At 39.5% G+C, this 25,186-nt stretch overlaps 1 protein-coding gene across 4 annotated transcripts in view; it reads left to right on the forward strand.

The window, feature by feature from the left end:
• RABGEF1 (RAB guanine nucleotide exchange factor 1) overlaps positions 1 to 25,186 on the forward strand; it is a 64,546-nt gene that overhangs the window by 36,408 nt on the left and 2,952 nt on the right. For 3 of the 4 annotated variants that reach the window (XM_032605436.1, XM_032605437.1, XM_032605439.1), the window contains 5 exons: positions 8,305 to 8,474; positions 15,563 to 15,644; positions 16,537 to 16,669; positions 17,940 to 18,031; positions 22,778 to 23,034. In XM_032605436.1, the coding sequence (XP_032461327.1) occupies positions 8,305 to 8,474; positions 15,563 to 15,644; positions 16,537 to 16,669; positions 17,940 to 18,031; positions 22,778 to 23,034 (734 nt within the window). The remainder of the gene's footprint in view (positions 1 to 8,304; positions 8,475 to 15,562; positions 15,645 to 16,536; positions 16,670 to 17,939; positions 18,032 to 22,777; positions 23,035 to 25,186) is intronic. The other variant, XM_032605438.1, reaches the window with a different exon arrangement.

Below are 25,186 nucleotides of genomic sequence, written 5' to 3' on the forward strand. Positions count from 1 at the left end.
TATCTGCCTTTTAGTCCATATTATATATCTATGGTCAAAACAGCTGAAAAAGTCAGAAGAACTATAATATTCTACTGAGTTGTCCTTATTCTATTTGGATAATCTGAGAAACGTGGGATTTTCAGTAAATTTTTTTAACATTGAGATACAAAATATGTTTTTAGTACTAAAATGGTGTTAACCATCTTTACTACATGGTCACGCTCTATTTTGATATTGACATTTTTAGGTTGTGTTTACTCTTTCACAGCTATCCTTCAAATAGCCTTTTTGTTGAAGATTTTGCTTTTATAAATTTATTTATTTATTTTTGGCTGCATTGGGTCTTTTTTGCCGCACGCGGGCTTTCTCTAGTTGCGGCGAGAGGGGGCTACTCTTTGCACAACTGCGAGCGGTGCGCGGGCTTCTCATTGCGGTGGCTTCTCTAGGCGCGTGGGCTTCAGTAGTTGTGGCATGCAGACTCAGTAGTTGTGGTGCACGGGCGTAGTTGCTCCGCGGCATGTGGGATCTTCCCGGACCAGAGCTCGAATCCCTGTCCCCTGCATTGGCAGGCGGATTCTTAACCACTGCGCCACCAGGGAAGCCCCTTGAAGATTTTGCTTTTATAGGTTTACTTTATTGAAGATTTAATTCGATTTAATATGTCATCTGGCTTGCAGACAGCCTTACGTAGTAGGTGCTCAGTTGATACTCGTTGCTTAATTTAAATAGGAATAAATATGCTGTAATGATAGGAGGGAATTATGGTATGACTGTGAAGAGCTTGGGCTTGGGAGTCAAACAGATCTGGATTTAAATCCCAGCTTTTCTTCTTTTTCTTTTTTTTTTTTTGCGGTACGCGGGCCTCTCACTGTTGTGGCCCCTCCCGCTGCGGAGCACAGGCTCCGAACGCGCAGGCTCAGCAGCCATGGCTCACGGGCCCAGCCGGTTTGTGGCATGTTGGATCTTCCCAGACCGGGGCACGAACCCGTGTCCCCTGCATCGGCAGGCGGACTCTAAACCACTGCGCCACCAGGGAAGCCCCCAGCTTTTCTTCTTAACCTGTGTAACATGTCTCATGTAAATGACTTAACCTCTAGCCTCATTGTATTCATGTGTAAAATGATAATTCCACCTACCTAACAAAAACATTTTATTGGTGTGTACATTTATTATTTCATATGGTTTCAGGAATATAACAAAATTGTTAAGGGTTGATGAGAATGTGGAGTAAAGCACAGTGTCTGCCATGTAGAAAATTGTCATTGAATGATAGCTTAAACATTATAATTCAAGAGCACATTTTGTTCTGCTGCCAAGACTTTTTAAAACTGAGTGTTTGGATTGGGAAATGGAAAGCTTGATAATCATAACAGACTGGCTATACTTGAAATACAAGTTTTGCTTCTGTATTAAAAACACAGGGCTATTTAGACTACTTATATTTAATGAAATTTTTGATAAGGTGTAGCTTAAACCTACCATTTTGCTCTGTTTTCTATTTATCCCATCCGGATATCATTCTTTCCTCTTTTCTTGCCTTCTTTTTGTGTTTTGGGTTTTTTTTTTTTTATTATAAATTTATTTATTTATTTTTGGCTGCGTTGGGTCTTCGCTGCTGCGTGCAGGCTTTCTGTAGGTGCAGAGAGCGGGGGCTACTCTTTGTTGCGGTGCGCGGGCTTCTCATTGCGGTGGCTTCTTTTGTTGCGGAGCACGGGCTCTAGGCGCGCGGGCTCAGTAGTTGTGGTGCACAGTCTTAGTTGCTCTGCGGCATGTGGAATCTTCCCGGACCAGGGCTTGGACCCGTGTCCCCTGCATTGGCAGGCGGATTCTTAACCACTGCGTCACCAGGGAAGCCCTTAAGTAAATTTTTGAATGAGAAAATGTCTTTTATAGTTGCCCACATATTTGTCATTGCTGATACTCTTTGTTCCTGGCTAGTAGGAAAAATGAATTATTTCCTGTCATGTGTGCTCAGAAGATTGTTCTGCCCACTCCTTTACCCACTTTTTTCTCACGTGCATGTGCAGTACTCAGTCAGAGACTCAAGGGAGCCCCTCTGCAGTTATCTGGAGATTTTTCTTTGCAGCCCATCCTCTATGTGTTTTGCCATGCAAATTCTGGCAACTCTGGCCTTCTTGAGCTCTAAATATTGTTTCCCCAATTCAGCAAGTCTGCTAGGCTCTGTTTGAGTTGCCTCTCCCTGTGCCAAGGCCTAAAAACTCTACCTGCAGTGAGCTGGGGCACTTGTAAGATTTACCATGTTTGTCCCCTTCTCTCAGGGGTTACTCTCCCCACTGCCTGTTGGCCAGTGTTGAAAACCATTTTTTCATATGTTTTGTCTGATTTTTCTAGTTGTTAAGGCAGTAGGGTAAACCTAATCCCTGTTGTTCCATCATGACTAGAGGTGGAATTTATCAGACTGAGTGAAAGGTTAAATTCCAAGTATTAAAGAATATTTTCTAATTGTACAGGGTGTCAAATATAATTTTAGGTTTTCCGTATTGGTAAAAAAAAGTTTCAGAAACGATGTGCCAGTTTTTGTTTTGAGTTAAATTATGCCTTATTTGCTTAAAAAAAAAAAAGGTAGTACATCCAAATGGCTCAAAAATAAAAGGTATATATGGTCCCTCACCCGTCTAGTTCCCAGTCCTTCCCCCATATTCAGACAACTTTTGTTACTAATTTGTGTGTCATTCTTTTGTTTTCATTTATAAAGACATTTGTTCTTATCCCAGTCCTCCTATTTTACATAAAAGCACACTACGCATACCCTGCTTTTTTAGCTTAGCAATATATTTAAGAACTCTTTCCTTATCGGTACATAAAAAGGATACTTTCAAAATTTCAAGCTACGTAATATTCCACTTTATGGATTAAGCTAAAGTTTATTTAGTCTCTTAGTAGTGGCCATTTATGCCATCTTCAGACCTCTCCTTTTACAAGTACTAAAATGAGTAGCCTTGTACATATTTCATTTTGTACATGTGCAATTATGTCAGTGGAAAATTTCTCAGAAATGGGATTGTTGGGTCATAGGATAAATGTATTTTTAATTTTGATGATTATTGCCAAATTGCATTCCATTGCAGGTGTGTCATTTTACATTCCTACCTCCATAGTATAAGTGCCTTTTCCCCTGTATCCTCATCAACATCAAACTTCAGATTTTTGCCGACTTGTTAATTTTTAAAATGACCTCTAATAATAGTTTTTTTCTTTGTCTTTTTTTAAAATCTTATTGGAGTATAATTACTTTACAATGTTGTGTTAGTTTCTGCTGTACAACAATACTAGTAGGTTTAATTTGCACATTTGTTATCGTGTGTGAGATTGAGTATATTTCCTATGCTTAAGATCCATCTATGTTTCCCTTCTGTGCAGTGTTAGTATTCTTCACGCATTTTTCTATTGAACCGTTGGATTTTTCTTCCTCTATATTTATAGGAGTCCTTGTATATTAGGGAGAACAGCCCTTTGTGATATAGCTTACAAACATTTTTTCCAGTTGGTTGTCTGACTTTTGACAGTCATTTTTAGCCATACATATAGTGTGTTTTTATGTGCCCTTCTCTTCTTTATGTTTTCTTTTAATATGATTGAATTCTTTTAGGGTGTCTACATTTTTTTCATAACTTAAAAAATTTTTTTTCTTTAATTTAATTAAATTAATTAATTTATTCATTCATTCAGCTGCGCCAGGTCTTAGTTGCGGCACTCGGGATCTTTTAGTTGCGGCATGCAGAATCTTCATTTGTGGCATGTGGGCTTTTAGTTGCAGCATGTGGGATCTAGTTCCCTGATCAGGGATCGAACCTGAGCCCCCTGCTTTGGGAGCGTGGAGTTTAAACCACTAGACCACCAGGGAAGTTCCAGGGCTTCTCCATGTTGAATCATAGTTAGGAAGCACCTGATACTTTAGAAGATAGGCAGATACGTGATTTGGAAAGATAACCCATAAAGTGCAGTTTTGATCTGCTAACTACTTAATATCAATATGCAGTTTAGAGGGGAAAAGGGGGTTTTTTGTTTGTTTATTTTTTCATATTCTTGTCCATTATGGTTTATTACAGGATATTGAATTTTGTTCCCTGTGCTATACATTATATCCTTGTTGTTTATTTTTATATGTGGTAGTTTGTATCTGCTAATCCCAAACTCCCACTTCATCCCTCCCTCACCCTCTACCCCCTTTGGTAACCATAAGTTTGTTTTCCATGTCTGTGAGTCTGTTTCTGTTTGGTAAATAAGCTTATTTGTGTCATATTTTAGGTTCCACATATAAGTGATATCATATGGTATTTGTCGTACTCTTTCTGACTTACTTCACTTAGTATAATAATCTCTAGGTCCATACATGTTGCTGCAAATGGCATTCTTTCTTTTTTATGGCTGAATAGTATTCCATTGTGTATATACACCACTTCTTTATCCATTCATCTCTTGACATTTAGGTTGCTTCCATGTCTTGGCTATTGTACATCGTGCTCCTGTGAACATTGTGTTGCATGTATCTTTTTGAATTACAGTTTTGTCTGGATATATGCCCAGGAGTGGGATTGCTGGATCATATGGCAACTCTATTTTTAGTTTTTTGAGGAACCTCCATACTGTTTTCCATAGTGGCTGCACGAGTTTACATTTCCACCAACAGTGTAGGAGGGTTCCCTTTTCTCCACACCCTCTCCAGCATTTGTTATTTGTAGACTTTTTAATTGAATTTTTTTTTTTTTTTGGCCACACAGTGCTGCCTGCAGGATCTTAGTTCCCTGACCAGGGACTGAACCTATGCCCCCTGCAGTGGAAGCATGGAATCCTAACCACAGGACTGCCAGGGCATTCCTGTAGACTTTTTTTTTTTGCGGTATGCGGGCCTCTCACCATTGTGGCCTCTCCCGTTGCGGAGCACAGGCTCCGGATGCGCGGGCTCAGCGGCCGTGGCTCACGGGCCCAGCTGCTTTGGGGCATGTGGGATCTTCCCGGAGTGGGGCACGAGCCCATGTCCCCTGCATCGGCAGGCAGACACTCAACCACTGCGCCACCAGGGAAGCCCTGTAGACTTTTGAATGATGGCCATTCTGACCCGTGTGAGGTGGTACCTCATTGTAGTTTTGATTTGCATTTCTCTAGTAAGTAGCAATGGTGAGCATCTTTTCATGTGTCTTTTGGCCATCTGTTTTTCTTCTTTGGAGAAATGTCTGTTTAGGTCTTTTCCCCATTTTTTGATTGGGTTGTTTGTTTTTTTGTTACTGAGTTGTATGAGCTGTTTGTATATTTTGGAAATTAAGCTCTTGTCAGTTGCTTTGTTTGCAAATATTTTCTCCCAGTCTGTAGGTTGTCATTTTGTGCCTTTTGGTTTCCTTTGCTGTGCAAAATATTATGCGTTTGATTAGGTTCCATTTGTTTATTTTTGCTTTTATTTCTATTGCCTTGGGAGACTGACCCAGGAAAACATTGGTGCGATTTATGTCAGAGAATGTTTTCCCTATGTTCTCTTCTAGGAATTTTATGGTGTCATGTCTTACACTTAAGTCTTAAAGCCATTTTGAGTTTATTTTTGTGTATGGTGTGAGAATGTGTTCTAACTTCGTTGATTTGCGTGTGGCTGTCCAGCTTTCCCAACACCACTTGCTGAAGAGACTATCTTTTCTCCATTGTATATTCTTGCCTCCTTTGTCTTTGTTTTGGTGTGTGTGTGTGTGTGTGTGTGTGTGTGTGTGTGTGTTTTGTTTTGTGGCTGCATTGCTTGGCATATGGGATCTTAGTTCCCTAACCAGGGATTGAACCCATGCCCCCTGCAGTGGAAGCATGAAGTCTTAACCACTGAACCACCAGGGAAGTCCCTCTTGCCTCCTTTGTCGAAGATTAATTGACTGTAGCTGTGTGGGTTTATTTCTGGGCTCTCTGTTCTGTGCCATTGATCCATATGTCTATTTTTGTGCCAGTACCACACTGTTTTGATTACTGTAGCTTTGTAGTATTGTCTGAAGTCTCAAAGGGTTATGCCCTCAGCTTTGTTCTTTTTACTTAGGATTGCTTTTGGGAATTCTGGGCCTTTTATGGCTCCATATAAATTTTAGGATTTTTGTTCTAGTTCTGTGAAAAATTTCTTGGATAATTTGATAGGGATCACATTAACTCTGTAGATTGCTTTGGGTAGTATGGCCATTTTAACAATATTAATTCTTCCAATCCAAGAGCATGGGATCCATTTATTTGAGTTATCTTCAGTTTTCTTTATCAGTGTTTTATAGTCCTCAGCATGTAAGTCTTTTACTTCCTTGGTCAGGTTTATGCCTAAGTTTTTTGTGTTTTTTTTTTTTATGTGATTTTAAAGGGTTTTTATTTGTTTTTACTTTTCTGATATTTCATTTTTAGTGTAAAGGAATGCAACAGATTCCTTTATGTTAATCCTGTATCCTGCTACCATGCTGAATTTGTTTATCAGTTCTAGTAGTTTTTGTATGGAGTCTTCAGGGTTTTCTGTGTATACTATCATGTCGTCTGCATATAATGACAATTTTACCTCTTCCAATTTGGGTACCTTTTATTTCTTTTTCTTGTCTGATTTCTGTGGCTAGGACCTCCAATACTATGTTGAATAGAAGTGGTAAGAATGAGCATCCTTGTCTTGTTTCAGATTTTAGCAGGAAGGCTTTCAGCATTTCACCGTTGAGTATTATGTTGGTTGTGGGTTTGTCATAAATAGCTTTTATTATGTTAAGATATGTTGCCTCTATAGCCATTTTGGTAAGAGTTTTTATTGTGAATAGATGTTGAATTTTATCAAATGCTTTTTCTGCATCTGTTGAGATGATCATGTGGTTTTGTCTTTTCTTTTGTTTGTGTGGTGTATCACATTGATTTATGTACATTGGAAAAGGGTTTTTTTGAAGTGAGAGGTGGAATCTTTAGTTTGACCTATGTAGTTAAGGTATATTTTTACATGATCTGTGTGTGTTTGTCTCACTTGAATAAACTAGTCACTCTAATAGGGGTAATGCTTTTATTATCTTAAAACTTTATTGCTGCTACATCATTAAAATGTATTTCAGATACTAAAGTTCAAAAAATAAGGTTGTAAGAAATTACTCTGAAACAGATTCACAGACATAGAAACAAACTTATGGTTACCAAAGGAGAAAGGGGGTAGGGGAGGAATAAATTAGGAGTTTGGGATTAGCAGATACAAACTATTGTATATAAAATAAACGACAAGGTCCTACTGTATAGCACAGGGAACTATATTCAATATCCTGTAATAAACCATAATGGAAAAGAATATGAAAAAGAATATATTTATATGTATATATAACTGAATCACTTTGCTGTACACAAGAAACTAACACAGCATTGTAAATCATCTATACTTCAGTTAAAAAAAAAGAAATTGCTCTGAGAAAGCATGTAATAGGTTGATTTTAATACCTACAAAAGGTACTTTTTCTTCCTAATTATCTTTTTTTGTGTGTGTATAGAAAAGGATCATGGGTATATGAGATACTTTAATTCCTTTCAGGTATTGCATTAGAGAGCACAATTCAAAATCAGGAGGCTTAGAAGGTGATCAGAAACCAAGTGATATTTCATGTTTTCTGAGAGCACTTACCCTATTACAACACCCTTATCTCTGTTATGTAAAGGTCTTATTTTCCTTTCAGTGTATTTATTTGAAGAGGGCAAAGAGTTGTGTGGCCAACTGATTGGACAGTGGTTTTTTTTTTGCTTCTCTTGCCTCTGCTCTGTCATGGTCACTGTGCTACTTTGGATGCATACTTTCACTCTGAGCAGTATGACTTGAAGTTTGAATGGTAGGTAAATAATTGTTCATCTCCACATAAAAATTGTTCATCTCTTTGCCTTTTTGGCAAATCAAGTGGATTTGGGAAGCTTGTCTATAGATGACTTCTGTAGAAGTCATCTATAATTTTTGTGCTTCTACTGATTGTTATTTTACATGTTGACTGGTTTTGTAAATTCATGCAGTCTTTGAGAGAGTTATTCAAGATAGCAATGCCATTTCAGTGTTAACGATTAAATATATAGATCAAAGCATTATATATTTTGGCTAAGAAGATACTGATAGAGCACCTTTATTTGAATAGGAGTATCTTTTGGATACGTAGTTTTATCTAATTGTACTTCCTACTCATAAAATAGATTTAGCTTACTTTAAGGAAAATCCAAATATTTAAACATAAAATAATTTAAATTCAAGTTTAACTTTGATTTAGCATAATTTAAATAATCTTAAATTAGATACTGAAAGTAATTCCATGCATGGCTCTTCTGTGTAATGAAACTTACTATGTTTAATTTTCCCAGCAGAAATTCAGGAACCAAAAGCTCCCAGTCCTTCTATAAACCGGCAAACCAGCATTGAAACGGATAGAGTGTCTAAAGAGTTCATAGAATTTCTCAAGACCTTCCACAAGACAGGCCAAGAAATCTATAAGCAGACCAAGCTGTTTTTGGAAACAATGCATTACAAAAGGGTAGGTTGGGAACCACTTAGAAACATAGAGTTTTGGTTTTAGGAAAGGTCTTAGAGATAATGTAGTGCAACTTTGTCATTTTACAACTGAGAAAATAAAGACCCAGAAATGTTAAGTGACTTACCTGAGAAATGTCACTGAACCAAGTTAAACACACCTCCTAGGCTAATACTTTTCCTCTGCAACTCAATGGTGTTTGGATCATCTTCGCATGGAACGTCTGGCATCAGAGCTACTTATGTTGTGTACTTTAGTAATAAGCCTTCCTAACTTGTCACCTTGTAAATAGTGTAAACTGCCAAGAGAGCCATAGTAGACCTTGAACTCTAAGTAACAGTCATTAGACCAATAGTAATCATTTTAGGTTTATCTAGTTTTGTTTTGTATTGATTTTTTTTTTTTTTTTTTTTTGCGGTACGCGGGCCTCTCACTGTTGTGGCCTCTCCCGTTGCGGAGCCCAGGCTCCAGACGCACAGGCTCAGCGGCCATGGCTCACGGGCGCAGCCGCTTCACAGCATGTGGGATCTCCCTGGACCGGGACACGAACCCGTGTCCCCTGCATTGGCAGGCAGACTCTCAACTGCGCCACCAGGGAAGCCCTGTATTGATTTTTAATTTTCCTCTCCTTTCTCAGGTAGAGAAGGGAAAGCTAAAATTTAAACATTGAAAGGGACCTTAGCAACTATATAGTTACTGTCCCTTTATTTTACAGGTGGGGAAGTTGAGAGCCAGAGAGGATAAGTGACTTGTCCAAGGTCACTTGGATAACACCTTGTGTCTTCCACACATGTGTCTTTGACCTGTACTTTCTAACCCATAATTTCAACAATGAACCACTCTTGCCCACATCTTTTTCCTCTTCATTCCTTTTTTCTCCAGTCCTAGTGTATGCCCAGTGGTGAGCAACCTTTTTACCACATACGGGTCAAGTCTAGAAAATTAAGTATTTTCAGAATTGCATTAAATTTTTTTCAGCCATTTTATCTTTATCAGGAAACATTTAATATCTCTACCGAGATTTTTTTTTTTTTAATTTCCTCATTCCCAGAAGGTATCTCTTTTGGCTGAAATTTCATTCAGCACCTACATAATCCACACACATTGCAGTATTGCATGTAACGCTTGACTTTTCAACTAATGTTGTTTGCTAAGACTCTTCAGAAGCTGAAGGGTTTATTTATTTATTTATTTATTTTGCGGAAGCGGGCCTCTCACTGTTGTGGCCTCTCCAGTTGCTCCGGACACGCAGGCTCAGCGGCCATGGCTCACGGGCCCAGCCGCTCCGCGGCATGTGGGATCTTCCCGGACCAGGGCACGAACCCGTGTCCCCTGCATCGGCAGGCGGACTCTCAACCACTGTGCCACCAGGGAAGCCCAAGGGTTTATTTTTTACCCTTTTTCTTTTTGATTAATCTCATTAGCTGCTTAACAGTCCCTTGTAGTCCCTTTTCACATTCTTTAAGAGATATTTCTATTACACACAAGACAGGCAGTGACATCATTAGCACAGAATTCATTTATGTTGAACATATAGTTGTCATCAGCTACTTTTTTCTTCTTTGAAGTTACCACAGCAAGAATTTAAATTTTATTGAGAAAATGAGAAGGTGGGGGAGGGAGTGGGGTGCTAAGAAGAAGCTAAAGAAGAATTTTACAAGGTTTGTTTTTTAAACTTATTATTGTTACATATTAGTTTACATAACTAGAATTTAAGAATCTCACTGTGAGAACCAAGCTTCAAATAGGTTTAAGAGTGGCCATGGACTCAGGGATGTATATGGTCACCAGTGAAATGAAGAATGTCTAGATTTCTTTGTCATTTGGACGAAAAAACTGTATGTGCCCAGGGTAATTTTAAAACATTATGTAGACCCAGCTAGATGTTCACCTTCCCATCATAACTTGAAAACCATATTTTCTAACTTAATAAGCTCCCTGACTTGGTAAAAAAATATTTTCCACAAATTATTCATATGAAAATATTTTCAAAACACACAGACCACAGTTAAATCAAAGTAAATAAGACTCCTAGAGAAACTCTTTTGCTGCCCAAACTGTTTAAATCCTGTCCTTGCTAATTGTTGATAAATCCCTCACATACATTTTCCCCTGTTCTGAAAGTGTAGCTTTTGCCCCATTTTTTAAAAGTATAACCTTTGTAACCCTCTGCTGCCTCAAAATTCAGACCCTTTAATTTATTGGATATTTTTGCAATTAAAGCTTTTTAATAAATGAACTTTCTGGGTTTTTCAATGCTGTTTTTTAAAACATGATTTCTTTATTAGTAGTAGTTCAAATATGCTCTTTTTCCTTGCGCAGGAAGCAGTCAAGCACAATGTTAAGACCTTTTGCTGATTTCAGTGTTCTTTTCCCAGCCATTCATTCTGTACAAGTCTGGTATTGATTATATTATATACTTAAAGTTTTTCTGATATTAATTCTCCTGAAAAACTGTTTTCTAAACCTGAATGAGGAGAAAGAAAATATAATACTTTAAAATATGGCTATATCTTCTCTTCCCCAAAATAAGTAAAAAGTTAGGTGTTCTCCTATATTTTAAAATAGATTTACAATTCTAAACCATATGTGTGTGCAAAGAGTAGTTTCCCCTGCTATGTAATTACTGTTAGGAGAGCAGAAGCATGTATTCTACATGACCTCAAGGTATATTCCCTGATAAGGTGGACTATCTTAAAATCTGAGGACTGCATGCTTGTCGTACTTTAAATGTTAATGTTTAATTTTAAGTTTTATTTAGGAGGAATAAAGCCCTAATGTGTTTAGTTTCCTAAAAAAAATTATTGAAGGCAGCAGAAAGTAGCAATACAAAAAAAAAAAAAGAACATTAAAGTTAAAACCTAAATAGATCAAACAGTTAAGTGTAGTACAAAAGAAAATTAATCCAGAAAACAGATCATGGAGATCCAGTTTCTAAAGATGAAATACACAGAAAACATAATTAAGGAAATAGTCAAAGATTTTCAAAATGGAGGTGGAAGAAAAGATTTCAGCCATACAGTTAAGAAAGAATACAGAGAACCTCTCGGAATATTCAAAGGAATATACCCACTTGTCAAACTTTTACACTACAAAGAAAAAGTTTTTTAGGAAAAAAAATAAAATGGCTTTACACAGACATTATAGAAAAGATGATCCCAGGCATTGGCTAGAGAATACTTAAAGAAAGTATTAGAGAATACTTAAAGAAAAGGGTTCATTTACACTGCTAGACTGTGTTTTTTCTTAGAAAACTATGAAGAAAACCTTTAAAAGAATTTACCAGCACAAACCTACAATCATATCACTTAGCTCCTTTGGCAAGAACTTGGAAGGATCTGAGATGTACTCTCCTTGCAAGTTAAGTTAGCCTGCCATAGTTTCATGGATACTGGCAGAAGACGCAAGCCTCCTGGGTCAGAAAAAAAAGAGGCCAGTTTATTAAGGCACTAGCAATAACCAGAGTATATCAGCATTTGTACCAATTCCCTACATATCAATTCCCACAGGGCAGTGCAAAGAAGACCAGGTAATGCCTGCACATGCAGTAAGTTATAATAGAGAAGAGGATCTTTTATAGGGCCATGAGCTTGCCTGACTTTGCCCCAGAGAGAAACATTATTATACTAGACAGTAAACAATCTACCCTTTTCACTTAAGGGAGGCTCTACCTCTGTCTTCCAGTCCTGTCTGCTATACAGCTATCCTTGAAAAGGGTGCAGAACAAAGGCAGTCAGTGTCTCTCCTCACAAGATGTGTAGAAATAGGAGAGGTCTATGTAGAATTGTCTCCCCACATCTTTACAATATTATAAAGGGTGGAACAGTAGTAAATGGCCACTTTCATTCTTTCTTTCATTCAACTAGTGTTGAGCACTCTGCCTGGCTCTATTGTAGGCACCAAGGGTGCAGTAGTGAACAGTGCCCTCATGGAGCTGACATTTTAGTGGAGGAGATAGACAATAAACTAATTTATAATATATAACAGTGGTAAGTCCTCCAAATAATCTAAAGCAGGAAAAGAGGACAGAGTGGCAAGGGAGTTCACATTACGAATTAAACACTGGACTGAAGTGTAAATCTGCAAGAGAAATAGAGATATAAAAAGGAGTTTTCTGAATTGTAACAAAATTAGTGATTGTGTGGAACTGGTGTAGGAATAGGTGATCCATTGCCACCTGTAAAACAAGCCATTTAGGCCTTTAAAAGGAGGTCACGGTTTCTGGTTAGAAGTAAGTACTAGTAATAATCACAAGAATGAAGTGTGTTCTTAGTGTTACAGTTTGGTGCAAATGCAAGGTAGCCAGCTACCTAAATAGATAATCCATTGCAGAAAGTACTGAATTATGTGCATTCAATCTTCCTGTTGAACCTGAATGCCCTCTGAGAATTTTAATATTTTTTATATTATTGTCTTGTACAGTGGCTGGCAAGTCTATTAACCATGTAGTAAATGTTTTTAGAATGGATAGAAATATCATTTTCCAGAAATTGGGGAAAAATAATCTTACCGGAAAATCCGAGGGAAAACAGAATACTAATAGGGGTATAAGTTTAGCAACATGGTGAGATAAATCCACAAAATTTAGTTATAGTACAAGATGCCAGAGATAAAAAGCTGAAGAGCCTAGCACATTTTTTAAAAAATAGCAATTTTTAAAGACAATAGCAATAAAAAGATTAAATATTAAATAATAACTTAATCTAATATAGAAAGTTAGAGGCTCATTCAAAGAATTAAAAGACTGTTTCTCAATTTTATCTTGGATCTAGCTGAGGAAAACAAAAAGATAAACTTACAAATACTTTGCAGGTCAATATGAACACTTAAAATATTAAATTACAATGTTACATTGTTTATTCTAGAAAAAGAAGGAAGCAAGGGTTTGTGAGGGAAGGTTTCTAAATGTAGCAGACTTCAAAATATACTAAAATGAAAGTTACCACAACTACATATGATTTTCATATATATATATTCAATATGTAGAGAGAAAGAGAGCAGTGAAATAAACTAGGGATTCCAGAAATAAATTCAGTTTCTCAGGAGCAAATTATATGAGAATTGGAAAACAAAGGGGAACAGGATTGCTTTTTACTAATTGCCGCTGAAAAAGGGAAGTTTGTATGCAGATTATTTAAGGTCTGTTTTTCATACTTTGAACCTTACATGCCAGCCAAATAAAAGAGCTAAGCAGGAAAAAACTTAGAAGAAAGCAGATTAAGATTTGTTTCACCTACAGAGAGGAGCTAAATTCAGCTGTTGAAGAATTGTTCTTAATGACCAGAGAAAGGTTTAACGGTATTAGAAAACATTCAGGCAGTAACAAGTGTGCAGTCAGGGTGGTCACAGAGCGCTCTGAGTACTGTGAGGCCTGCCAAGTTATTTTGACTGAGGGAATGGAGGGCATCTTCTTAGAGGAGGCAAGATGTGGACTGAGCCTTAAAGGAGGTACTGTGGAACTTCCTTGGGCAGCTGTTGGAGGATTGGAGAGGAGTAAAAGTCATCTGGACTGGGCTTCCCTGGTGGCGCAGTGGTTGAGAGTCCGCCTGCTGATGCAGGGGACACAGGTTCGTGCCCTGGTCCAGGAAGATCCCACGTGCCGCGGAGCGGCTAGGCCCGTGAGCCATGGCCACTGAGCCTGCGCGTCTGGAGCCTGTGCTCCACAACGGGAGAGGACACAACAGTCAGAGGCCCGTGTACCGAAAAAAAAAAAAAAAAAGTCATCTGGACAGAGAATAATTTCACAGTGTTAGAGAGGCGGGAAAACTAAATGCAGATTCTCAACAGTAGATAACCTGGTAGGGTAAGTGGGGACCAGATCATAAGATAAGATGGTCAGTTGAGAAGAGAAAGATCAAATGTGGGGAGAGCAGCTGAACTCCAGGTGAGAGATAATGAGGACCCAAACCAGGGAAGGTTCGACGGGAGAGACATTGTGAAGGCAGATAGGCAAGGTTTGGTCACTGTCCCTCACCCCAAGGCATCTTTTCTAAGGTAGCCAAAGCATCAGGGTCTGCGTGCTTCATCAGGGCTTTATTGGCCCGTGTCATTGGCCTGTGCAGAGGTGGTCTGTGAGAAGCAGTCCTGTGGAATTTGTCTTGGGCCATATTCATGCCCATCTGTGGTGAAATCTATGAGAACCCTTGGAGAAATTCCTGATTTGGGTGTCAGAATTTCACCTGAAGAATTAGTTTGCTTTTACATTTTGGACACTCAGTTATGTGACTCTTTTCATCTTAGTGATGATTGCTAGAAAGTTTAGTTAGAGACAAATTTATGGGCTGACTTTTTGCTAACTTCTGTATCTTCAAGGAATACATTTTTGTGTTATCTTTCTTGGCTCTACTTTCTGTTTCTGTTTCTCTCCATGTTTTGTTTTGTTTATCATTTTCTGTGTTATTGTGCTGAACTGTGTTTATCTTTTATATAGACTTCCGATATTTTTTGGAAGAAAGTATATGTGAATATATATATTTGTGTTACACCTATAAAATCAGTAAAACCAAATAAAAATGATAAAGCCCAGTGTTAGAGGGGCTGTGGAGAAACAAGCACACCTACATGGCTAATGACTGTACTTGGAGTTTCTGAAGCAATGGATGTTTAGAGCTGTAAAGTTGTCCAGACTTACTAAGCTGTTAATGCCGCTTTTGAAAATGAATCACAGAGAAATAACCTAAAAGAAACAGTCTTCGCATAGTTGTTAATAGCTGCAATATATAATTAGCAAAAAAAGGGAAAGAACACAAGTACACAGTGGTAGAAGTGGTTAAATAAATCGGTTAATATAATGGAATATTATAAAGCCATCAGATGGTTAAGTAGATTAGATAAATCAAAATGTACATAAACATGCAAATTATCAAAATATGCATTGTACCCATATAAAAATGTGTATATACAGCAAAAAGAAGTGAGAGGTCATGGAATGTTGTAAATAATGTTAATGGACAGGCTTTTCTCCCCTGCAGCATTAATTTAATTTGTAAGTACTTTTGAGATTAGTTCAAGGAGTGGGTTTTGTAAAATTTAGAGCTTTCCTCGTGATCTTTCTTCAGCTACTAAGCAGACTCTTTGTCCCTTTGTTTCAGGATTTAAGCATTGAGGAACAGTCAGAGTGTACTCAGGATTTTTACCAGAATGTGGCTGAGAGAATGCAGACTCGTGGAAAAGGTAATACCTTGTTAGCCTGCCTTTGAGGGATTGCTGGTAGTTGCATAGGGCCTACTGCTGAGTCTCTTAGCAGTTTCCCTCTTTCTCAAAAGGCTTGGTTGTTTTGCCTGCTCTGTTCTGTAAATTACTCCACTGACATTCAGGTAGCTGGTGTTATACTTAACAGTGTCTTTGAATACCACCATGTATATCATTCCAAGATAATTAAGCAATTGGATAATTTCTTGAGCAATGTTTAATAATTTCATTAGGGATAGGGACAGATTAAAACCCCTTGGGAGGCTTCTAAATGAAACCCCCATCTTGGAATTGCCATCTTGATGAGTCATTATTCACGGCCATGTGTTCCTCATGTGAGTTGGGGCAGGAAAGAAATTGAGAACCGCTGGCCGTGCTTTAGGTTTTTAGGGATTCTTCTTGAATTTGACTTGCATTGATGTAGATTTTAGTGTGTACTTAGCGTACATGTATATCTGAGAAATCTGCCCTATATGTATACCTCAGAGCAACCCCTAAGGTTTCATAGGAAACCTCAGAAAAATGAAAGGGTGAGTCTTGCCAGCATTCATCAGTCTTGGGAATTTCATGTGCTTTTCTAATGTAGCAATAGGGAATGACCCATGCTGAGGTCTTCCCACTTGGCAGGGTGTACAACTGTTAGGTCCTGCCACACAGTTTAAGTTAGAAGTAGGGGTTCTATGAAAGGCAGCCCCAAAAGTTGAGGTAATTTTTTAAAGGGTACTTTTTAATGTAACATCTTATACTTTTGTTTCTGAGTATATTTAATGTATTTCTGGTAAATTAGTTTTCTGCTACATTGAAAGTACTGTGAAAACATACTTTTAATTTTAAATGTTCATCCTTCATTCAAATATCCATTTGGATATTTCAGTGCCTCCAGAAAGAGTTGAGAAGATAATGGATCAGATTGAAAAGTACATCATGACTCGTCTCTATAAATATGTGTTCTGTCCAGAAACTACTGATGATGAGAAGAAAGATCTCGCTATTCAAAAAAGGATCAGGTAGCTGATTGTTCTGCTTTTTCTTGTTGTTATTTATTTACTACCTCCTGTTGGAAGAACGCATTGCAGGAAAACAGGACACTTGAGTTTCAAACCTTCAGAGCAAGTAACAGCTTAGGTACCTGCCATCCTTAGCATATAAACTCCTTTGTGGTGTCAGAAAGAAAAGGAATGTGGTAAATTGACAGGATGAAAAGGCTTAAGTCACCATCTTGCTTATTCATTTGAATCCAGGCAGCTTTAGATAAGAGCCGTGTTTGATATGTGAGACTGTTTAAATCCCCCAAATCTCCAAGGAACAGGAGGAAATTTCATTGTTTTCTCATTTCACTGCACTAACTATCTTGTCAGGCAGGAAGCTGTGAGTATCCATATCAGGGCAGTGTGTGTCGTTTCTCCTCATTCCTACCACGGGTGCTTGTGATTTGATTCAGCCGTTCCTCCAGTCGCATCTTTCCACTACCACTGGGTTGCTAACACTTCGCAAAGCACCCACTCTTCCATGGCCAGAAGAGTGAGCCCCAGTGCTCTGCATTCCAATGGCAGCAAAACACTGAGGAAAGAGGCCGTCTACATGTGGGAACAGGGCCAAGCCTGAGCATGATGAGGTGCTTCTGGAGGAGAGGGGCCTAGGAATCGCAAATGGGGTTCCCAGACAGCGGGGCTGGTAATTGGTAGCTTTATACTTGATGATGTCTCACCAGAAGTGAGGAGTTGATCTTGGGAAGATGGAAGACAGAGCCAGAAGTAACTAGGTGGGCTTTGGACTGAGGTGCAGGATGAGAGTGTTAGTCAAGCAAGTGGTGAGGGTCAGCAGCAGAATCTCTGGAGCAAAGGTAGCATGTGACTAGGAATGTCAGTGATTCAGGCAGAGGTGACACATGCTTGTTGACCTCTTACTCAGGCTCTGGTGTGCCTCAGAAGTCGAGGGCAGAGCCGAAAAGGCAACAGTAAGGCCAGGGAGCAGCAGAGGCTTCTCAGATCCTCATTCAAGTATCAAGTGCTTTTCAATCATAGTATAATCTCATTTCAGCTGGTAAAAATTGTCTTCTGCTTTCTTGTGATAAGTGCAGAAGAGAAGCCTTGTTTTAGGATTCCAGTTACTTCGGCACGTCAGCTGAGCTCCTAGCATGTGTGTGTGCCTAGGATTGCCTGATTAGTCAGGGGTGCCCCATCTCCATTCCCTTAACTGAGGAAATGGCAAGGTAATTGCTTACAGTCCATCCTTGGAACTTTTTTTCACTGTCTCTCTCTTTCTCTCTCTCGGTAGAGCCCTGCACTGGGTTACACCTCAGATGCTTTGTGTCCCTGTTAATGAAGAAATTCCAGAAGTGTCTGATATGGTGGTGAAAGCAATTACAGGTCAGTGAAACTGAGAGCTTTTATATTTGGATGCTTTTCCCTTGAAGTTAGCATTTGGCTTTATAAATCTATACTTATTTCAGTGAGTAAAAAGACAGTGTTCCTAAAGTACTTTTAAAATGCAAACTGCCAAAGCTATGTTGGAATGTGGTAAAAGTGATTTAAGAGTGTTAGTTTTATGAATTTGAAGCATGCAGATTGGCAGGTAAACCACTTTCCCCCTTCATTTTCCATGACTTATTTCTTGAGCATTGAACTAAAGCCAAATACAGCTAGGGTAAATTTCTTAAAACTCAGTTGCATTTATATATTCAAAATAATTTTGAGAGGTGGAATTGGTGAGGTAGGGTCATGCCCAAGCTAGAATTATATATTAAAATGATGCCTCTAGGGACTTCACTGGTGGCGCAGTGGTTAAGACTCTGCCCTCCCAGGTTCGATCCCTGGTCGGGGATCTAGATGCCACATGCATGCTGCAGCTAAGAGTTCGCATGCCACAACTAAGGAGCCCACAAGCCGCCACTAAGGAGCCAGTGAGCCGCAACTAAGACCCAGCACAACTAAATTTAAAAATATATATATTTGTATGTGTGTGTGTGTGTGTGTGTGTGTGTGTGTGTGTGTGTGTATTTTTTAAGAAATCTAAGAAATCTTTGTCTATGACAAGATCATAAAGTTTAAAAAAAAATGATGCCTCTAATTAGTTGTTCATCAGAGATGTGCTTTGAATTACTTTTCTGGTTTGTTCAAGAAGTAAATGAAGTGCCCTAAATCGATTTGGCTCTGACATTCTGGACAGGTCCAGGCATCTAATAAGGTTTCTGTTTCTTATTCATAGGAATAATCCAGCAGAAGTGCAACACAAAAGTTTAAAAAAAAAACCAGAAAAAAAAAACCTCCTAATGGAGAAGACATCCAACTTGCCCAACTTCTTAATTAAGGAGAAGAGTTGGAAAGACTTGATGCTTTAGAGATTGTTAATGAAATTCTGCTGGGAAGGAGAGTGGGCCAGCTGATGTTAGCCATGCTGGAGGCGCGCCATTAAGTAGCCTCCACTGGTTTTCAGAACCAGAGACTCAAGTTATGGGAAGAAATGGTGGGGGGGGGGGGTTGTTTAAGATACTCTCAGGGTTGGAAGGGAGGTGAGGCTGTCACAGAAACTTAGCTTCAAGGCCCCTCTAGGGACTGAATTATCTCCTGGTTAACATGATTCTTCCACTTTCTCAGGTTCTGCTTCTCTTTGTACGTCTTTGCATTTCAGCTCTCATTAAGAAATGAATTATTTTCTGTATTTCCCTTTGTAGAGTTTAATTGGCCTCACTAAATACTGTCCACTTTGTTGTTCAGAGCTTTTCTTCTAGGCTACTCATGGGTCCCATGAATGACTACTTTGGGTCAAGACCCACCTCCAACCCCACCTTTTGCTCAGGGAACATCCGTAAGAGATCAAAGATGAAGCCTGAAACTTGTACTTAAGTTTTCCCAAAAAAATGGTTCTGAAGAACCTAGGGGCAGGACAGGAATAAAGACGCAGACGTAGAGAATGGACTTGAGGACATGGGGAGGGGGAAGGGTAAGCTGAGACGAAGTGAGAGAGTGGCATGGACATATATACACCAGCAAACGTAAAATAGATAGCTAGTGGGAAGCAGCTGCATACCACAGGGAGATGAGTTCCATGCTTTGTGACCCCTCTAGGTGGTCACAAAGCTTGGAGGGTGGGAGGGAGATGGGGGGGAGGGAGACGCAAGAGGAAGGAGATATGGGGATATATGTACACGTATAGCTGATTCACTTTGTTATACAGCTGAAACTAACACACCATTGTAAAGCAACTATACTCCAATAAAGATGTTAAAAAAGAATTTGAGAGGTGGAACTTTTGAGGCATCTAAGATGGTGTTTCAAGAGATCTTTTGATAGTAAAAGTACAGCCACAAAATTTTAAAAGCCTTCTCACTCTCTCATCTTAGCCCCCTCTTCTTGCCAATCCAAGTGCAGACACATTCTGTCTCTGAGGACCAAAGTTTATATGATCACTTTCTTCCTACTCTAAACTTGTCAGCCTTAGAAAGGACAGTCTGTAACAACGGTCTTAAATATGGAGATAATCAGTGAAATTTCTCCAAATTGTCCTGTGTGCTACTAATCAGTACTGTCAGTTTTGTTTATAAATACACTGAGTTGAGGCCTTTGCCATTTCTGTTGACCTCTGTCTTCTAGTGAGTGGAACCCCCGGATGCTACTAAATATCCTGCAGTGCACAGGACAGTCCACTACAACAGAATTATCCAGTCCAGATGTCAGTAGTGCCCAGGTTGACTGACCTAGAAGTACAGCCTACTTTTTCAAAACCCCATTAAAGATAAGCCTGGACATCTGCTAAGATAGAGTACCCACACTCAACCCTATCTTTCATACTAATTAAAAGCCCTGAACAGAAGGTGCAAAGCAGTATCTGAGGACTCTGAAAAGTAAATAATAGCAGGTAGATTGGGAAGAGGGAAGGTCATTACTAGAGGAACAACTAATACAGTGGTGAGTTTCCTGTTTTGTTTACTTTTCTTCCCATGTCTCCTAGTTTAGACTTTAGCGCAGTGCAAATCATGGAGCTGCTCATTGGAGTGGGCGATCCAGAAGCAAAAAGAAACTTCTCTCAGGCTAAAGGATACTTAGGAAGGGTGGTGTTCACAACAAGATGAAGAGTGTGGGAGAAATCCCTTGGGTTTTCCCCTTTATTCTCCTTCCTTTTCCTTCTGTTCCCTTCCTTTTTACACTACTGGCCCTGCTCCTTGGCAGTGGCAGCTACACATGCATCCAGATAAAAAGTACAGATAGGCCTCGGAGGTATTGCGGGTACGGTTTCCGACCACTGCAATAAAGCAAATATCGCAATAAAGTGAGTCACACGAATTTTTTGGTTTCCCAGTGCATATAAAAGTTATGTTTACACTATACTGTAGTCTATTCAGTATGCAATAGCACTATGTCTTAAAAAACTATATACATACCTTAATTAAAAAATACTTTATTGCTAAAAATGCCAAAGCAGTTACTATGATAACATCAAAGATCACAGATCATGATAGCAAATATAATAGTAATGAAAATGTTTGAAATATGCAAGAATTACAAAAATGTGACACAGAGACATGAAATGAGCACATGCTGTTGGAAAAATGGTGCTGAGAGACTTGCTTGACGCAGGTTGCCACAAACCTTCAATCTTTAAAAAGCACAATATCTGTGAAGCGCAATAACATGATGTATGCCTGTAATTCACATTTCATTCATTTTAAAACTTAAAGAATAAAGATTGATGAGAAAATGGTTAAATGTTTGAAATAGAGAATGAAAACCAACAGTAAAAGGCAGAAGGCTAAATTGGATGAAAATGGTATAAAAAATATACATTTCCCCAGATCTTTTTGGTAATAAGTTCTCTTTAAATAGAAAAGGAAAAAGAAATAGACTGAGACATAGTAACAATAATTACAACCCAGAATTAAAAGATTAAAGGAACTAAACAATAAAACAAAAATTATATCATTCATACAATAGACAGGTAAGTGGGGGAATGGGAATATTAATAAGTTACAATCAGGCCTCTGCACTGTCCAGCGTTCCTGTTCCACACACATTAGTCTTCCATGGCTGGTGGTCCTGTGAGGGTTTCCCCAGGTAGCTGACCTCAGGGATGAGAGCTAAGAGCAGAAAGAACTCTTTGGCATGTACCACCATCCCATGTAAATCTGGAACTTATATTCCTGCTAATGGCAAGAAATTGGTGTCAAATTAAGCTGCCTCAGCTCTTTTCTTTCATGATGTTCTAGACTGCAACCGATGTGTCCATCTTCAAAGGCACACACCTGCCCTCCTCTTGTGTTGTTCTGACAGTGCTGAGTTTGTACTTGATTATTCCTCATTGCCCCCTAGTCTTTGTGACAAAGAATGAACTTATAAGAGCCCACCAGATGGACTTAGTGGTAGTTAAGGGCAGTGAAATATTTCTGAGAGAAATAAAATATTGTTTATGAGGTTAAGTGTATACCCATGCTCATCCTCTCTGCTAACCAGCAGGTTATAAGTGTCATAAAGGTGTTGTAGATATTTGTTGCTACTGGAGATTTACATGCCACGAGGACTGGCCACCATGGACCTCCATGTGATGGATTTCAGCCGCTTGCACTTTGATATCCAGTACAGAGATGCCTTGTATCAATATAGTAGCCACATTTCTAAAAAGCATAATGCAAATGAGGCCTTCTAAACTGAGTTTTACAATGTATTAAGAGGAAAAAAAACAGTAAAGAGACTCTGCTTATTTCTCTGTGGAGCTCATAAACACTTGTACCATCATGATTAAAAGAATGGGCTTTAGAGTCAGATAGACTTGACTTCATATCCCCCCTATGCCCCTTTTTATTGTATGATCTGGGGCGAATCACTGAACCTTTCTGAACCTCAGTTCCCTTAATAATAATAGTGCACACGCATAATCTGGGGATGGAGAGAAGTATGCTTGTAGAGCACAGTGAGTAGGGCCTGGCTCATCGTCATGTGTTCCCTAAGCGTGAGCTAGTATCTACTGTTGTTACAGTCTAAGTTTTTCATACACTAAGTTAACTGGTGGAGAAGGGGTTAGCGAGGGTACCTCTGTAACTTAGTAGATAAAATATGATTATCCCAATGCCTCTTTGATGTAATGACTTCCTCACTGGAAGCAGCATCTTTTCTCCTTTACAGATATCATTGAAATGGATTCTAAGCGTGTGCCCCGGGATAAGTTGGCCTGCATCACCAAGTGCAGCAAGCACATCTTCAATGCCATCAAGGTCACCAAGAACGAGCCAGCTTCAGCTGATGACTTCTTACCCACTCTCATCTACATTGTTCTGAAGGGCAACCCCCCACGCCTTCAGTCCAATATCCAGTATATCACCCGCTTCTGCAACCCAAGCCGATTGATGACTGGAGAGGATGGCTACTATTTCACCAACCTGGTGAGTATTTGATTTCTTGGTGTTGCAGAGAAGAAGCAAGAAGGTATTTATTTTAAGGATGTGACAGGTCACTCACAGGCCTGTGACACATTAGTGCTCCTGAGTTGAGGGGTCAGCATAGCTGAGGATGCTTGCTTGCTGTCACAGAGCACATGTGACCAGGCCATGCACACATGCCACCTCCTGGGGCTTAGCCATTGTGGTTCCCCTACAGGACACATGACGGCCACATTGAGGAGTCTCTGCTGCTGCTGGGCATTTGCCTCTGGGCTCCTGGGTATAAGAGCCTTTCACTTAGTTGGTTGTTTCAACCATGAGTAAGTTAGATCTTGGACTGATTCCTTTATTAAAAGACTTAATATTTATTTTTTGTTTTATTTTTACAAGTTACGTCTTAAAACTGAATACTGAGATATTTTGAGAAAGCATCAGGTTAGAGGATGTGAAATGATTTTCAGCTATTGTTTTTCTACAGTGCTAATTAACTCTAGGCAGAACAGTAGTAAAGTATGCACATCTCAGTTATAAGGCAGAATACTTCCTTTTACTGACCGCTGGACTACTGCTTGTTTGCTTTAGACTAGATTTATTGTCAAGCCAGTGAATTTGAGCCTCGAGACACCCTGTGTTCTCTGTTTCCTGTGCTGGAAGTTGTACAGGGTGATAGGTAAGCAGGGGAGGCCAGGTTACATAAGGAAGCATTTCTGGTGAATTGTCTAAAAAAGATGGGTACTTGAATCACCTGCACTCTGCAGCCTCCCAGCCCCCTGACCTACAGCCTTAACGGTGTTTGCATCTTCTTTCTTCATCCTCTTCTTGCCTGACTCAGAGTCTGGCTTCTACTCCCACTGCCCCAATGGAACTGCTGTGGCAAAAGTAAAAAACCTGCCAGTTGCCAAATCTCATGGGAACTGTCAGTTTCACTTCACTTCTTTAACACTCCTCATGACTCCTTCCTTCTGGAACTTCTCATGCGCCTTGGCTTCCATAATTCCACTCCATCTTCCTGGGTTCTTCTTAGGCCTCGTGTCCTCCACTTGCCCTAGAATGAGTTATTCCCTGGGGTTCTGTCCTCTGTGCATCTCTCTCCTTAGACTGTCTCCTTTGGTCGTAATTCTGCCGGTCACTTGTACAGTGAGGACCCGCAGGTCACCTGTTTTGACCTCACACTGAGCTCCACTCCCAGCTGTTTATCGCGCCTCAGATTTAATTTGTTCAAAACTGAAACTGCTTTCCCATCGAATGTTTCTTTCTTTTCCAATATACACTATCTCCATTAGTGGCATTACCGCACATCTACTCCCCTAAGCCAGGAATGTTAGAATCGTCTTAGATGCCTCCTCTTTCCAGATAACGGGCTGCAGCGATTCCACACACATAGTGTGAGCCCATGGGGAAGGGTCAGACGGGCACATTATCATCAGATGAGTCTGTTGAAATAGATTTGCTAAATATTCTTTAAGGAGGTGATTCGCTTTTTTATGAATAATAAGGTAAGATCCCATGAATGAGTTTCTCAGAAGAAATTCTGAGAGCTGCCTATTTTCTCCTGTTTATAGTGCATGTTTTTCTTATGAAAATAGCTTTTTTTTAAAAAGTGTGAAAATGGTATGTGCTCCTTGTAGAAAAATTTAATTAAGAAAGTATAACTACCATGTCTATGTCACTCAACATTTGCATTTGTTGTACTAATAATTGCTACCATTTATTCATTGCTTACTACAGACCTGTGAGCTAAGCATGTTACATGTGTTATGTTGTTTAATTCTCACAATACATCTGGGTGGTATTTCCCCCATTTTACAGATGCGGAAACCACAGAGAGCTAAGGTAACTTTTCTAGGGTCACACAGCTCCGGGCTGTCAAAGTGACAGAGGTGGCAATTCACTCAGGCTGTCTGATTTCTAAGCTTATTCTTTTAACCGTTTGATGTTAAAATCTCTCTTCGAGGACCAGAGATCTGTGTGCCACACCAGTACCTGAGGACATGCTCAGTGGCTGGCCGTGTGCTGGGTGGGCCTTGTGGAGCTGGCACGGCCTCAGAAGCAAAGGGCCTTACGGGGCATGGCCCCCAGATCCTTGGCCGTGGAGCTCCTGGCCACAACAGGGATTCCTCTGCCCTGCAGCATGGCAGGGAAGCAGAGAGCCTCT

This window comes from Phocoena sinus, chromosome 15, assembly GCF_008692025.1.
Source record: "Phocoena sinus isolate mPhoSin1 chromosome 15, mPhoSin1.pri, whole genome shotgun sequence".
Classification (NCBI taxonomy): Eukaryota; Metazoa; Chordata; class Mammalia; order Artiodactyla; family Phocoenidae; genus Phocoena; species Phocoena sinus.